We start from the raw sequence: 17033 nt of genomic DNA on the forward strand, positions 1-17033 counted from the left end.
TTAACTTTTCAGCCACCAGAAATGACAACATAGGACGTAGCCTGGCAATGTTTCTAAGATGAAAAAAATATGTTTTATTATAATATATATTTAATATGTTAAATTAGCATCAAATATAACTTATCAAAAATAAGAAGTTTTTATTTAGTTTGAAACTCTAAATTAGAGCCATCCTCATTTAAAGTTAAAGACCCAGCTTTACGTAGCTGGTGGGGTGAACCAATGAGTATAACCTCAGTCTTGTCACTGTTTAGACAAAGAAAATTTCGAGATTTTTTATTTTTATCTCAGAAATGCATTGAGACAGAAAGGCAACAGCCATATTATCATCAGGTTTTGAATGTATGTAAATCTGAGTATCATCTGCGTAAAAATGAAAGTTAAGACCAAGTGATCTTAAAAGTTGACCAAGTGGAAAAATTTAGATGCAAAAGAGTAAAGGGCCCAAAATTGATCCTTGAGGAACACACCAGATTTCACCACACCAACCTCAGACGTACAACCACCCACAGCAACAAACTGCTTTCGATCTGAAAGGTATGACTTAAACCAGTTTAGTGCAGTATCAGAAACACTAAAGACAGACTCCAAACGGTTGATTAAAAGAGAGTGATCCACTGTGTCAAAAGCGGCACTGAGATCAAGAAGGATCAGGATCAAAATTGAAAGACAGCCAGAATCCGAAGCAACTAACAAATCATTTGTGACCTTAACTAATGCATGTTTCAGTGCTGTGGAATTTACGGAAACCAGATTGAAGGGGCTCAAAAAGACTGTTTGCAGTAAGATGAGAGTGTGCAATTGAGAAGCAACAATTCACTTTAAAAGTTTAGCAAGGAAAGGAAGATTGGAAATGGGATGGAAAGATTATCAAAGTCTGTGTTAGCTTTTTTAGGTACAGGGGTTACAGCAGCAATTTGAAATGCTGCTGGCACAACACCAGAGCACAGGGCGTCATTTATAATACTCAAAACAACAGGACATAAAGAAGCAAAACATGACTGAAACAGACAAGTCGGTATAGGACCAACAATGGAAGTGGCAGCTTTCATTTGTGAAACTTCATTGCTAAGAGAATGAATGCCCAGTGTAGAGAAATTTGAGAGAGAGATACCAGAAAAATCTGAAGTATTTAAAGGAGAAACAGACGAAGGAGTAGTGATAATCCATTTACGAATACACTCAATCTTCGAGCTGAAGAAATCAGGGAACCTACCTATTACAAAGGTGAATTGAAGCAGGGACATTTGATAGACTGTCATATTTGAGCAGAAGGCACAAAGGAAACAGATTTTATCTCGCAATTGCGAGTTTATATCCCACAATTCTGTCTTTTCTCTCGCAATTGCGTGTTTATATCACACAATTCTGTCTTTTCTCTCACAATTGCGAGTTTATATCCCACAATTCTGTCTTTTCTCTCGCAATTGCGTGTTTATATCCCACAATTCTGTCTTTTCTCTCGCAATTGCGAGTTTATATCCCACAATTCTGTCTTTTCTCTCGCAATTGCGTGTTTATATCCCACAATTCTGTCTTTTCTCTCGCAATTGCGTGTTTATATCCCACAATTCTGTCTTTTCTTTCGCAATTGCATTTAAATCCCACAATTCTGTCTTTTATCTCGCAATTGCGTGTTTATATCCCACAATTCTGTCTTTTCTCTCGCAATTGCGTGTTTATATCCCACAATTCTGTCTTTTCTCTCGCAATTGCGTGTTTATATCCCACAATTCTGTCTTTTCTCTCGCAATTGCGTGTTTATATCCCACAATTCTGTCTCTTCTCTCGCATTGCGTGTTTATATCCCACAATTCTGTCTTTTCTCTCGCAATTGCGTGTTTAAATCCCACAATTCTGTCTTTTCTCTCGCAATTGTGTGTTTAAATCCCACAATTCTTTCTTTTCTCTCGCAATTGCGTTTAAATCCCACAATTGGCTTTTTTCTCGCACTTGCGAGTTTATATCCCACATTTCTGTCTTTTTTCTCGCAATTGTGAGTTTATATCCCACAATTGATTTTTTTCTAGCAATTATCCTGCAATTCTGACTTTTTTCAGAATTGTGATATAAATTAGCAATTCTGAGAAAAAAAGCCAGAATTTTTAGCCAAACTGGTAATATAATAAGAAAAAAAATCTAAATTCTTTATGTGCTTTTATAGATGACAGAGTTGTGTTTGTTTTCAATGTGCTGTTGGTTCTTCATACAGTAGTTAGGAAATAGTCAATTAACTAGATTAGGAGCATGTACGTACATTTTTGATGATGAGCGGGTATCGGGTGACTCTCTGCATGGGTTTGAGAAGGAAACTTGACAGAGGCATTCCCTTACAGCGAGGGTCCATCGCCAACCTCTGTAAAACATGCATATATTTTCTTCATGCAGGATTTTCTTCAGAAAATATAAAATTCTTGTTAAAATGCTTTAAAATGAGGTGTATTTACAATTAAAATGTGCAAACAAAAACACAACAAAGAGGGAAACTGGACAAAAAAAACTCCTTAATTAAGTGTCACAACATATCACTATGGATTAACCGGATGACTGTCCGCTAGTCTCACCTTAACAAAGTCTTTGAATTCGGGCACCTCGTCTGTTTTCTGCTGAATGAGGGTGGCGCCGTTGAGCTGGCAGCTGCAGAAGCGGATGTATGGCTGCATGTGAACAAGCTGAGCGGTTAGGATGTCACCAATCATCTTCACCGGCATGCGCTCACCTGACATCTTCTTCCTCACCCGCAACGCCCTGGAGAGACACAGTTAGATAGGGCATTCTGGGTAAGCCACGTAATGTTCATTATATGGAATTACATCAGTTCTTTTCATATAGTTGTCGTAACATCTGTTTAATAAAGCTGTGAAGTGTGAATATTTAATTAATTGTCCTGACATGCCACATTACTTAACTGATGCACTGCATTCTGATTAATGACTTTAGAGCAATAAACAAAGAGGGAGCTTAAAATCAGGAGTTAATTGCATGGTGACTAATGATGAGGTAAAGGATATCACTGTATTAACCAACAGGTGGCGTACTTGAGCAGTTTGATGTTGCACATGATCAGCTCTTTCCAGTTGACAAAGATCATGGCCACCTCCTTCTCCGTCAACAATTCCGAGTCCAGCAGAGGCTTCTGGAAGGTCTGAAAGCAAACCATAAATATACATGTATACATTTTTTGTCCTATATGAAATTCTATCTATTAACTACATTGCGAACTAGCATAATATGGATAATACACATTCAGTAAATGGCATAACCTCAGCTATTCCTACTTCCTGGCATGACTTTATACTGAACATCATTCAGACAACAACCCTGACTAGGCTGTTGATCTTTGCCAGTCTACAGCTGATTGAACTGTAATTTCCTGCGAGTTTTACCTCAGTAACTAGCTGCAGGTCATTGACATAGTTCTCCTCTGTAACAATAAGTTCATGTATGTATCCCTGTCTCTTCCGTTCCACTGGCGTCAGCATGTCAAGCAGGTGGAGGTCGGCACACCCTGTGAGACGCACAGAGGTCATGCAGTCAAATCTCATGCTTAGATTAATACATACAATTTTTGAATAATTAGTACATTAATTCAGTTACAACAAGCTGATATTACAGTCACACTTTATATTAGGAGTTTTTAACAACTATGTACTTATTGTGTTGATGTTGTATTGCAAATAAGGTTGGGGACAGCCTTGGTGTTTGGTATGGGTAAGGGTCAACAGTGTAATTATGGATGAAATTACAGAAAATAATAATTTGTACAGTGTTTTTTATTATTATGTAAAAACATTTATGTACACAATCGTATCAAATGATTAATTTAAATGTTAGTACATAGCAGTTAAAGACACTTAATATAAAGTGGGACTTTGGTAAGAATAATGCTGGAAATAAATGCTGATTTGTTTTTTTCAAATTTAATTTTAAGTAAGGAATAAAGTACGATCATTACCTTTAAGTAAAGGGCCCGACATGCTTGTAACACTTATATAAATACCTGGACATGCAACATTGATTTGAGTTGAACTTACTTTATTATGTGAGAAGAAAGAGATGGCGGAGTGATACGAGCAGTTATGCATGAACACGCTCGCTCAATTATACAAAAATATTTGACAGCAGAATGCTGCGATTGTCCAATCAGAATCAAATGAAAGCCGTTTAGGAAGGCAAACTGATTGTTTATTCACTCCTATAGAATATCCATGCAGGTATATTGCTCTAGCAGTTCTCATTTCTTGCCATATGTGCGGCTCATGAATTAAATGACAGCATTATGCATTTAATAAGTAACAGTCACTTCCTCTGGTAAAGATTAAAAATAAATAAGCCAGTCTGCAGTTGCCATGGAGTTCTTTAATGGTTACACATCATTTTTTATAAAGGTGGTATGACACTGTCTTTAAAGCTAGGAATTGATGTATATATAGTTGAGTTTTTAACTGTACATTCATTTTTTTTTTTTTTTTGATAAAATGCTTTAATCAAGTACAATGGTTAATGTTTTGGACATTGAGGTGAGATATTCAGAACAAATGCATTTTTTACAGAGTATTGCAAATATCCGATGGGAAAGAAGCAGTTGTGCTTCTGTAGTCCGAGGATGGTTATGTTCACTTAAAATAAAAACAAAAGAAAACCTTGCAACAGATTGATCACGGATATGATGGACAGTCCTTCCATCCAGCCAATAATAATAAAGCAGCACACTGTGGAACCAATGAAGAACCACACTAACATGAAATAAACTTGGAAGGAATTTCATGTCTTGTTTCTCAGCACTAAAAATTACAATACTGTTATGAGGCAGATAAAAAAGAGATTAAATCAGAGTTCATGTGTTGCAAGTACAATATCGTAGGATTAAAAATTAATGCCATGCTTTTTTCCTACACTGGATGAACAAATGGCCCAAAAACTCTTTTTTTTTGTTCTTATATGTTCAAGAAAATTCCAGTCTTTCATGTTGCATTTGTAAACATCTATTTATTCATAAGCATTTGTAATTAGAAGGGTATTAAGCTTATATTCAGTATGTTATTCTCTTTCCGTAATGCAATTTAGGGTTTCACTCAAAGCATGACAATTAAATTTCATAAAATTTGGACTTTCTAAATGCTCTCTACTCACTACTTGTACTTTTTATGTTTTCCAGTAAAAAGGACGGTGTACATACTGCAGTGGATTTTTTTTTAAACACTATGCATAACTGTTTTTGATCATTATAAAAATAGTGAGCTGTTGTATCAAGAACAACTTAAAATCTAGTGTTCTCAAATCAACAACATTTCAAAAATAATTGCAAGTTCAATCAACATGACAGAATGATGACAGCAAACGATTGAGAATACAAAACAAAAGCATTCATCCATCTATATGGGAAATACATTTGTACAAGCGATGAACCCCCAGAAAACCCAATCATTTGAGGGAACCCTTCACGAGTACGTCCCTTACAGCAACATTTGATCCTGTACATGTACGCACTTTGTCTATCACTGTACCATTAACCTTAAGTGGCAGTTGTGCAGTTTTTTGGTTTGCAACACCAATTCTCAACCCCATCACAGACACAACGAAACAATCGAAATGAAAAACAAACAAAACAAAAACAAAGAACAAAACAAGAGACTAGCAAGCACACAAATAAATCCATCCACTGTTTTGGTATGAACATGTAACAAACAATGACACAGAGAGGCATGTGACTGGACCGGATGAACGGAGACGTCCATCTTGTCCGTCAAATTGACTGACAGCACCTGTGTGTATTGGAAGGGGTGAGGGGGGAGGGGTGGTTCTGAATGACACACAATAGTATTCTACATGAAGTCCACACATATCCGACCATTTGGGGACATGGTAAATACTTGGTTTCACTTTTTAGACACATTTTGGCAACCAAAAAGAATGACATCTTGATATTTCAATTGGTCGGATATGCTGTACACATCGCTGTCTCAATTCCACACATTAGAGCCTTGATGAGTTGGCAATGACACTAAAAAGCACGTCAAGTTATGACACGTTTGATACTGCACCCCTTACGTCATGACTCATGAATAGTGGGTCATTCTGTGGTGCTATGGTCCATTGAGAAACCATGGGGGCGGGGCTTGGTGGAGCGAAAAGCGTGCATTAGTTGGATGAAGCGGTGGAACTTAACACTGAATGGAACCATTTTGATTGGTTGCTTCAAAACAGCTTTTTTTACCAACAGGCTTTGGGGCGAGATCACAGAAAGCCACAAAAGGACCCACTATCCAGCACTTTCATTTGATTAGTGTTTCAATTCATTGTACAAATTCAGTGTGAATGATTAATTTCATGAATTTGTAAAAGAAAAAAGGAAAGAGATCCTTTAAAATATTAGGCATTCTTGTTTATTTAATTGCTTTAATGCGGAGGATGCTGGCTGGCAATTTTGGTGAGCGTCTACGGTTCTGAATATTGAGGTTAACGACTGCTCTCTGTAGTATTCGTCTCTTCTGGCCACAAAGCCAGCTGTGGGGGGGGGGGGCAGTCACATGATCAATGTTCCATCTCCCATCATCCCGCTGGACACAGTTTAAGGGATAGTGGGTCGCTTTGAGGACTTTCAAGGCTGAGTGGGATATGGGCAACATAAGAGTCCTAGAAAGAGGAAAACACAGCACATAAGCCAAAAAAAGAAAAAAAATCTAAAGAAAAAAGGAAAGAAAAGAAAAGAAAAACCACAATGTGCAAAAATCTTTACGAGCTAGGAGAACTAAATGAACTCGGCAAGACACTCTTCACAGGACGCCACAATGACAAGGACACAAGCATGCAGAGAGAGAGAGAGAGAGAGAGAGAGAGAGAGAGAGAGAGAGAGAGAGAGAGAGAGAGAGAGAGAGAGAGAGAGAGAGAGAGAGAGAGAGAGAGAGAGAGAGAGAGAGAGAGAGAGAGAGAGAGAGAGAGAGAGAGAGAGAGAGAGAGAGAGAGAGGAGAGAGAGAGAGAGAGAGAGAGAGAGATGAGATTCTACTTAATGCTCTACAACATGAGGTGAGAGGTTGCTTGGAAGCAGGAAGTGGAGAGGCTTCAGTGTGGCAGAGGATAAGGACTGGCCATTGGACACTATAACTCACCACACTGTGAGGACATAACTAAAACTAATTTTGAGAAGGTCCTCAAAGATGTGAAAGAAATGATTGTTATGAGGTATTTTAGATCACACTGGTACTGGATGTTATCGGTGACGCTTCAAGCCAATTCGTTTCTCATAGGTACATGAATTTTCAGAATCGTATCATCTGTATTTTGTTTTTGAGCAGGATAGAGAGAAGTTCAGTGTGAGCGTGTGTATAAGATACAAAAGAACATTCTGGACTCACATTGTTGGCTGGGGTCTGTGTCGGTGGTCATCTTGACGTAATTTGATGGGAAAAGGCCAACAGAACCATTTAGCTCTCCTTTCCACCAATCAGGATCCTCTCTGCTCAAAACATTGATGATCTGGCCCTTCCCGAAAGGCAGCTCGTCATCATTCTGAGCTGTGTAGTCATACATGCCAATCACCTGGCACACTATGGAGGGGGAAAATATGCTCATGTATAATGTATATATAGTTAAGAGTAGATTACCTTTATTTATCAACCATGACAACATGCAAATACTATTAAAACAAACTTGTTAATGATGTGTAGGTTCCTTACTACAGCATAGCACTATAACCTAGCTCTGTACTAAATGACATTAGACAACATGCTCAAACTCGACAAACTCTTTTTAATTATGAGAAGAGCAAGAACAAAAGAGAACATTTTCAAGCGAAACCACTTTCTTTAAATGTACAGCAAGTTCTGTACCTGCATTGGGTGTTGGTAGCTTGGGTGGGTTGGGCTCTGTGGGTGTGGTCTTACTGGTGCTGGGGCTCAATAATTTTACATAATTAGCTGGAAACCAGCCAATCTGACGCTTCTTTCCTCTTGCCTGCAGAGATCAGTAGCAGTGGGCCATTAAAATGAATTTGAAGTAAAAATTTAGCATTCAATCTGAATAAAAACGATTTATGAGGAAGAGCGATATCTCACGGTTATCATCATATCACTCCACATGTACAAATGTAAAAAAAAAAAAATAACATTCAATAAATCAAAGTACAAAGAGTAAGTATAACTACAAAGAACCAAATATGTCACTTTTATAACTAGATTATATTAAACGTTTTATTAGTAAATGTTTTAAGTAAAAGGTGTGTGTTGCTGTGGTAGAAAGTGTGGGTGCATTTAATAGCATGTCTCCGAGTGTGTTTTTCAGACCTGAAGTTCTCCTTCCCACCATCCTCCTGGGTTTTTCTTGCGAATGAGAATGAGCTGGCCTGGTGCTAGGGTGAGCTGCTCCGCCCCGGTGGCTGTGTAAGGGGCGATCACCTGGGCAATCTCTGAACGCAGACGGAGAACAGTTAAAAGGAGAGAAGAGCTGAAGCATTGGACCGATCTCTAATAAAATGCTGTTATGGTCTAATTTTGGTCTCAGAGTTCAGTTATGAAGGACACAAAACTGATGCTTAATTATTATTATTTTTAGATAAAACTTGAGCACCAGCACTCACCTGGTTTCTTCCCTAAACTTCCTGCTTTCCCAGCAGATCCCAAACCCTAGAAATTAAGTGGAAAGAATGCTATTGTCTATTTGGTTTTTGACTACAGTAATAACTTTTTGCATGCAATTGTATTTACATAGAAAGTACTGCTTATAAACACTTCAAATTCTAAGCCATTACCTCTGAATCTTTAGGTTTGACATAATTGGAAGGGAAGACTCCGGTCTTCCCGCCCACTGTGCCAGTCCACCAATCTCCTTCTTTCTTTGTGACCGTGATGACATCACCTTGCTGGAAGGTCAAGTCACCCTGCTCACTGCTTTCATATGTATACATGGCCACATACTCTGTAATAGACAAAATCACACAAAGACTTTCAGATACAAAATGATTAAGATGAGAGAGGAAGTTACAGATGATCCGTCGAGTTGTCGCTGGTATTCTGACCTTCTCCGAGGTCCGTGGGTTTGTTTGGAGAGGGGCTGGGTCTCTTAACACTGGGAGGGCTGTCCGAAGAGCCAGACTCAATACTGAAACAGAACAACAGCATTCATATACTCAACATCACAGTCCGGATGAAACACCTAAGCAAGCATTCAACATCACTCTTAGGAATAAAAGCCAACAGGTACTATACAATGGAGTCTGGATTAAAGTATTTTTACATACTACCAATGATTCAATATAGGCCTAGCACAGTTTATTATTATATCCAGAGGTATAGAGAAACTCAGTGCTAATAATAAACTGTGCTAGGCCTATATTGAATCATTGGTAGTATGTATAAATATTGTCGTGTTTGTGTACTATTAGTATGTGATTAGAACTTTTTGAATATATTTTCTCATTGATTATAGATTTATTATCTCCGCAGATTTATTATTTTGTAGTTATCTCGTTAAATATGGTAGTAATGATATAGGGGTAGGAGTATATAAGTTTTACTTCTTCCTACCTCCTTTTGTGCATGTAAATAGAAGCCTTTAAGTTTTTGAAAGTATGGAGTTTTTTACTTTGTTGTTCATTTGTTTTGTTTTTCTATTATTAGTTTTTTTGATTGATTTTAATTTATTCTTATTTACATGTTCAAATAAATAAATACAAAAATACAAATACAAAGTAAATATAATTACAAATATCAATTATCATGAACTTCCCTTTCAATTAAACACCATGACTTTTAATTAAATTCCATTTTTCTAAGACTTTATGTTTATTAAAAAACATGACTTTTTGTTTGTTGTGTTTATTGTGCAAAGCTCGAAAAGTAATACACGATATTACAAATATAATTGTATTAAAAATCTATGATATTTTGCAGATACATTCACTGAAAACTGAATCAACATTTTAATAGGCTAACTTAGTGAATTTAGGCATCAATATTGACTGATGAACTATCCCCTGAAAAAAAATAATCCCTCTAATAGTAGCCAATAACCAATATAGTAATGATATAAGCGCAGAGATACACACCTCATAGATTTCCGGACGGGCCCAGAGATTAGTTTGACATAAGATTTTGGGAACCAGCCTCTCTGCCCTTGCACCTCTCCAAACCACCACATATCCTGCTGCTCCAGTACAGTGATCACGTCATTTTTGTTAAAGTTCAGGTGATTGTCTTTCTTTGCTCTCCATGGGTACAAAGCCTGTGCCTGCAGACCCTCCACCTTCTCACCCTAGAAATAAGGGAATGAAAATGAAACCAATAAAAAGATTAGTTTTTCAAAAAGACCCCAGTACCTAACCATAACTACCATCTTAAAGTTCCCTTATTATGCTTTTTTTGGTAGTGAAAAATAGCTGTTTGTGAATAAGTTTCAAAGCTCAAAGTGCACGATAAATGGAGTTATTGTCTCCCAAAAGAAAGAACCGATTCTGAACTGCTGAAATGAGTCATCAGTAGGGATGAGTCACGATCTTCGAATAGTCGAACTGCGTTCGAAATTCGATCATAAAATTGCTTATTCGAATATCGTTATATTTTCGCGCAATTCCAATGTGACATAATATTCCAAGCGCGCTGTGTATTTTTTATGGGCATGAGCGATGCTCCATTCACAAATGAATCACTCTTTTGAGTCGATTCTGTTCAAAGACTTCATCAAACAAGTTGGCAGATCTGTCTAAATCGGTTCGCGAATCAGTTTGAATGATCTGTTCAGTTTCCTCGCGCACTGAATCATCTGAAGCGCTTTCGATTCACACTCGACACGGAGTCGTAACAGGAAGATTTAAGAACATCAAGAGCGTTGGATGAAGTGGCCGTGGACCTACAGTTTAGTCTAGTGAAAGCAAATCTGCAAATGCATCATATTTTTGCCAGCGATGAAGATCTAGTTGAACATCTTCTTATGATGTCTGTGAATGAATGATTCCACAGGACGATACATTCTAGTTCATTTCATTCAGGTAATATATTTTACAACCAAACAGATTATTACTCGATGATAGCACTACAAGTATGATGACATTATCCGTTTTTTGGACATATACATTCAATTATAGGCTACATTAATTAAGCTACCATTGTCCACAGTTTATGAAATGAACACCCGCCATCCCGCGGTAATGTGTGTGTGTATTGCGCAGTGGCATCACACGAATAGTTTTGATTGAAACTAATTTGTTTAAAAAGTAACGTTAGGCTTTTGCAGTAACAAGGCAGGTTTGCATAAAATCATTATGACACTTTTTTTTATCTAACGAGCATCTGGTTTGGCGATGCAAAAACGGACTGTCGTGCTTATTGTTTTTTTCTTATGTTAACTACTGGTATGTTAAAAAAAAAACGACGAAAACATGTTAATTGTTCGATTAATAAACAGTTTGTTTGATGACAATTTGCTAAAGATGAAATTGGCCTCCCTTTCTGTCATTGTGAGTGTGCCTTTTTTTTCTTCTTTTTTTTTTTTTTTTTTTTTGAACGATAATTGACTTTTGCTCCTCAATTTTCGAATGTCATTTTTGGCAGAAATTCACATCCCTAGTCATCAGTAATTCCAGTCTTTCTTGCAGCACAAACCTACGTAGGTTTGTAACAAACTTGAATAATGCCAGCCTATGGCCATAGGCTGCTGTGAACGTCTACTTTGCCCTGCCCTCAAACACTGTAGTTGTAGCTGAGGCCTGGTAGAGTTAGGTTTGTGTTGTCGAGAAGACACAGTTTTCTGCGCTGTGAAAGCAAATCCACTTAGCATGCACTTCCAAAGGATGAGGACTCGGGCTTAAATTGATACAATAAAACCAACACCATCGTTATTGTTCGTATTACTGTGTATACTGTGTATTTCAGACAATGTTAGAAAAGAAAAGTAGAATGTATATTATGCATTATGTATATTATGAGAAATTAAAGTGTTTTGACCTTGGATGCATGTAAACCTATTATAGGAGAACTAAACAAAATTAGAAACCTTTAATATAGCATAATAGGGGCACTTAAACAAATGATGAATGCTATGATTCTTTTCATAAGCAGCAACAATGTAATAGCCTGAAATAAAGATGCCTTATATTTTTGAAAATATTGCAACATATTGCAATTTTGCATCTATACAGATTTACTCCTTAGTAGAAGTTGATAAATTGTAATAAGAATTTTACTGTAAATTTCCAATTCATGGAGAGGAGCAGTATTTGAGAGGGAATCTCATTTGCGTACCTGGCCGAGCACAGGTGAGGGTGAGGAACCGGAAAGCGTGGCAGGGGTGAAAGCAGAACGCTGTCTGATCTGCCCCCCACTGGGCACTGACAGGGACGGCTGAGTGGGCTGTGTTGGCCATGCATCCCATCCATCGCTGTCCTGCTTCTCCCCAGCAGAATTAGATGGCCATCTAAAGTCACATGAGCACAGAATAAAAATGGATGCAGATAAAACGCAGGCATATTTAAATGACAATATTCTGCCTGAACTGAGAAAAGGCATCTGTAAATATTTTGTCATGGACAAATTACTTACGTAGTGCTGAAATCTGCCCAGTTACTGGATGTTGAGGAAGAGGAGGAGGTGGGGCATGGAGGGGGAGGGGCTGAGGAGGGCGGGGCTATCGATGCAGGCTCTGTGGAGACTTGCTGTATGGGTGTGGTTGTGGTCGATGAAGAAGCGGATGATATATGGGAACCCAATTTAGGGGTGGAACTAGAAGCAGCGCTAGTCCTCAAACTGAGAGGAACTTCAGATTCCGGAATCTTCTCTGCATAATTGGCAGGGAACCAGCCGGTCTTCCCTTTGATCTCTCCTCCTAACCATCCAGGTTCACCGGTCTGAGACTCATCCACCTGAAAAGAGAAAGCAAATGAGAGACACGGAATCAGGATGTGAAAGGACACAAAACAATAATCTAAAATAACTGAGTGATGAAAATCACAGGGAACCACAGGATCTTCATTGTGATATGCATCAGAGATCTGAATACAAACACAAGAATCAGAATACAAAGTGACTGTATGTAATAACAAAATAAAGGACTCATGTTGATTGAATACAGGAAATTGTATTGCCTTTCTGAGTGAGCTTATGCCATATATAGCAAAGCCTCTGAAATCTAGCAAAAGACTCAACAACAGACACACACAAATTATGATCTCTGTACAGGGTGTGTTTTAGCCCAGTGACAGATGAACAACACAGAAAATCATCAAGGACAAAGACAAACTAGAAACAAATAAAAGTTCACGAGGAGCAGAAAACCTCGACTTACCCACTCTCCCTTCACCTTCAGGCAGAGTGAGCAAAGGGAGGACAGAGGCAGGGTCAGAGGTCAGTAAATGTCCACACTAACTGCACACATGCATTCTCTCTTTCACATGAAGAAGAAACAAATCGCACACTCTCTGACAAGCACACATCGGAACATAAACACACACACACAAACACACACTCCAGGACTAAAAACTAATCCTCAGATTTCCCAAGAATGTTATTGATAAGATTTTTCTATTCTCAATTACTGTAAAATAATATAATATAATATTTGGATTAACTGTTGTTTTAAATCATCTATACACTACCATTCAAAAGTTTGTAGTTGGCAAGATTTTTTTTCATGTTTTTTAAAGAAGTCTCTTATAAGTCTCGACTGCCTTTACGTCGTCAAAATACAGTAAAAACAGTAATATTGTGAAACATTACAATTTAAAATAACTGTTTTCAATTTGAATACATTTTAAAATGTAACTGATGTCAAAGCTGAATTTTCAGCATCATTACTCCGGTCTTCAGTCACATGATCCTTTCGAAATCATTCTAATAAGATGATTTGCTGCTCAAGAAACATTTCTTATTATTAATAATGTTGAAATTATACTGCTTATTATTTTTGTGGAAACCGTAATAATTTAAATGGAAATCTTTCACAACCTTATAAATGTTTTACTGTCTTTTGATCAATTTATTGGCTCCATGCTAATAAGTATTTATTTCTTTAAAAAAAAAAGTCTTACTGACCCCAACTTTTAAAAGATATAGTATGTCTATCAGAATAATTAAATAGATATTTAATGAGTAGAATAATAATTAGTTGTTACCCTAATACACATTTTGGTATTAAAAAAGTGTGAATACAATTCCTAACAGTTGGCTTACCATCACTATGTCTCCAGGAATGATGGTGATCTCATCGTGGCTGCGGGCCTCAAAGGGATACAGTGCTCTATAGAAGACCACCTTTACCTTCTCCTGATTAAAACCAGACACTGGGATCTTATCTAGAACACAAAAACATGAGTTAAGTCGATTTATGCCATTTAGGGTCAGCCTAAAACATCTCAATATTGATAAATAAATAAAAAACAGCTGCAAAACTAATCCAATTCATGTCTGGTTCTACAATCTTGTTTTCCCTCACCTGTCATAGACCAGGGGGAATGAGCCTGTAGTTTTCCCGGTATCGGATGCTGTGTGAAGAGTTTGGAGAGGTTCTCCTGAATTTCGCCTCTGCTGTGGTTCTCCTCTTCACTCACTCGGCTCATCCAGGCCTGAGGCACAGGAGGAGTGGGGGCTTTACCCAGCCCATCGTCTCTCCATGCTGGAGACACACCATCATCTGCCCCTGACAACCTGGAGGAAAGTAAGAGACTAAATGAATGCCTGTTAAAAAAGTTAAAGTGAAGTTTTTCCCGCAAAGAATAGCCATAGAAGAACATAAAAATACCTAGACTCTTGTAATTCTGTGGACTTCCTGTCATGTGACGGCTGGGTGATGTCAGCCTCCAGCTCCTTTTGTTTGTGCCTCTGTTGTTTGTTGTGGATTTCTCTCAGCTCCTGCAATGCATGATGGGATATTGGAGGACAGGTAAGGGGGAATATAGGGGGCAATGGGGCTCTGTTTGCACTCTCTCACATTCAGACACACTCGACACGTTCACAACTGCGCCCTGCAAGTGCTGTCTGGACAATCTGTCTCAGTCGTATAGACTTTGTTTTTTATTTCTGACCATCTTACTAAAGTATTGATATCAAAAGTGTCTACAGTCTATTCCAAACTACTAAAAACTCCCCGCTCTCTCTAAACTTTTTAAATATTTAAAAAAGAAACCATAAAAAAAATTGCATATACAATTTGTGTGCTTGAATGTATTATATATGTAAATGTTTATAATGTTAAAGGAGAACTCCGGCGCAAAATGAACCTTTGGTCTAATTACACATTGTTACCTAGTCAACCGTTATCTGAGATTTGTTTTCATGATTATCGAATGTAAATAGTTTTATCTCTAAAAACAGTTTAGCCTATAAAGCTAGTATAACGCTAGTATATTGGGCATAGTGTAATGACAAATAAAAATCGCTTGTTAATACCACTAACAAGGCTGAAAATAGCCCCACACTAGCACGGTAGCATAATGAGGGTCCCTACCTTCAAACCGAAGCATTGAGAACTTTGTAAGTGTACAGACAGTTTAATAAGAAGATATTTTAAACATACAGTCAACTTCGCGTATACAGGCAGAAGCCATCTTTGAAATACAGTCTTTACCAGTCGATCTACGAACGCCGATCCAAGTGCGCTGGTGAGATGTGAACGAGCTATAAGTTGTGATAAGGTGAGCGCGAACAGCAGGCTTGGATCGGCGTTCGTAGATCGACTGGTAAAGGCTGTATTTCAAAGATGGCTCCTGCCTGTATACGCGAAGTTGACTGTATGTTTAAAATATCTTCTTATTAAACTGTCTGGACACTGACAAAGTTCTCAATGCTTCGGTTTGAAGGTAGGGACCCTCATTATGCTACCGTGTTAGTGTGGGGCTATTTTGAGCCTTGTTAGTGGTATTAACAAGCGATTTTTATTTGTCATTACACTATGCCCAATATACTAGCGTTATACTAGCTTTATAGGCTAAACTGTTTTTAGAGATAAAACTATTTACATTCGATAATCATGAAAACAAATCTCAGATAACGGTTGACTAGGTAACAATGTGTAATTAGACCAAAGGTTCATTTTGCGCCGGAGTTCTCCTTTAATAAAATGGCAAATGACCCACTGATGTAAAAACTGACTAATAAACATTTAAATTTAAAGATTGCATGCATAAATCGTACACTTGCATGGTACATGGTGCAAACTGCATAGCGATTGTGTTCATGATGGCAGGCTGCAATGCCTGCTTGATAACTTCACATGAACCACTGGAGTCACAAGAGAGGAAACATGGAAATCTCTAGAAAAGAGGACTGTTTCAGCCCATACCATTCCAACAATAAGCAAGCTCTTTAGAACACCATCTGGATACGGTAGAGGAGTCATATATTATATATATAAAAAATATATAAAAAAAAATATATATATATATATATATATATATTAAAATGACAGATCTATAGATAGCATATACTTTTATGCTCTGGGATCCCTTATTGAAGTTACATTTCTGTTCAAGATTTAATGTCACATAAGCACAATTTACATAAGAGAAAGATCACATGGAAAGATCACTGCAAGCGGTTTGGTAATAGACAGACTCAGAGAGAGTTAGCCATTCGAGTGCAAAACACACACATACACACACCAAAGCAGTGCCAACGGATGTGAGTGTTTAGATTTCATGAACCAGACGTGCAATTTCTAATGCATTTGTAAATTCACACACTGAAGTTTGCTTCTGCAAACAAGTTCAATGACACAGATTTTCTAGTTAATACCACCTATACTTTAGTAATTTTTTAAATGTAATTTTTCCTGGGCAAGTCTATACAGCATATTCTTGATCACGCCAGGACCAATGTAACTAAATAATATGAAGAAAAAGAAACTATTTCATATTCATGTCAATTTCTGAAGAATGTTTGAATTCCAGAATGAATTGTTCATTATCCAACTTAATAAATAAATGTGTTTTTTTCACTAGCCAGAGGGGGGAAAAACAATAACAACAACAACAAAACAGAACACTGGAAAACAACATGTCTCAAATTTGGTGCAAAGGAGTTCCTGAGGATGCACCGTTTTGCTTTACAGC

At 37.6% G+C, this 17033-nt stretch overlaps 1 protein-coding gene across 5 annotated transcripts in view; it reads right to left on the reverse strand.

The window, feature by feature from the left end:
• The window catches only part of itsn1 (intersectin 1 (SH3 domain protein)), a 52883-nt gene that overhangs the window by 6886 nt on the left and 28964 nt on the right, over positions 1-17033 (reverse strand). For 3 of the 5 annotated variants that reach the window (XM_056251299.1, XM_056251302.1, XM_056251300.1), the window contains 17 exons: positions 14726-14835; positions 14420-14631; positions 14158-14279; positions 13274-13288; positions 12532-12851; positions 12235-12406; positions 10044-10249; positions 9015-9097; positions 8748-8914; positions 8577-8622; positions 8284-8405; positions 7831-7954; positions 7357-7548; positions 3387-3508; positions 3039-3145; positions 2565-2748; positions 2258-2356 (listed from right to left, as the gene is read on the reverse strand). In XM_056251299.1, coding sequence (XP_056107274.1) covers positions 2258-2356; positions 2565-2748; positions 3039-3145; positions 3387-3508; positions 7357-7548; positions 7831-7954; positions 8284-8405; positions 8577-8622; positions 8748-8914; positions 9015-9097; positions 10044-10249; positions 12235-12406; positions 12532-12851; positions 13274-13288; positions 14158-14279; positions 14420-14631; positions 14726-14835 — 2403 coding nt within the window. The remainder of the gene's footprint in view (positions 1-2257; positions 2357-2564; positions 2749-3038; positions 3146-3386; positions 3509-7356; positions 7549-7830; positions 7955-8283; positions 8406-8576; positions 8623-8747; positions 8915-9014; positions 9098-10043; positions 10250-12234; positions 12407-12531; positions 12852-13273; positions 13289-14157; positions 14280-14419; positions 14632-14725; positions 14836-17033) is intronic. The other 2 variants (XM_056251301.1, XM_056251303.1) reach the window with 1 other exon arrangement.

Source organism: Rhinichthys klamathensis, unplaced genomic scaffold (assembly GCF_029890125.1).
Source record: "Rhinichthys klamathensis goyatoka isolate OS25496 unplaced genomic scaffold, OSU_Roscu_1.1 h1tg000081l_1, whole genome shotgun sequence".
Classification (NCBI taxonomy): domain Eukaryota; kingdom Metazoa; phylum Chordata; class Actinopteri; order Cypriniformes; family Leuciscidae; genus Rhinichthys; species Rhinichthys klamathensis.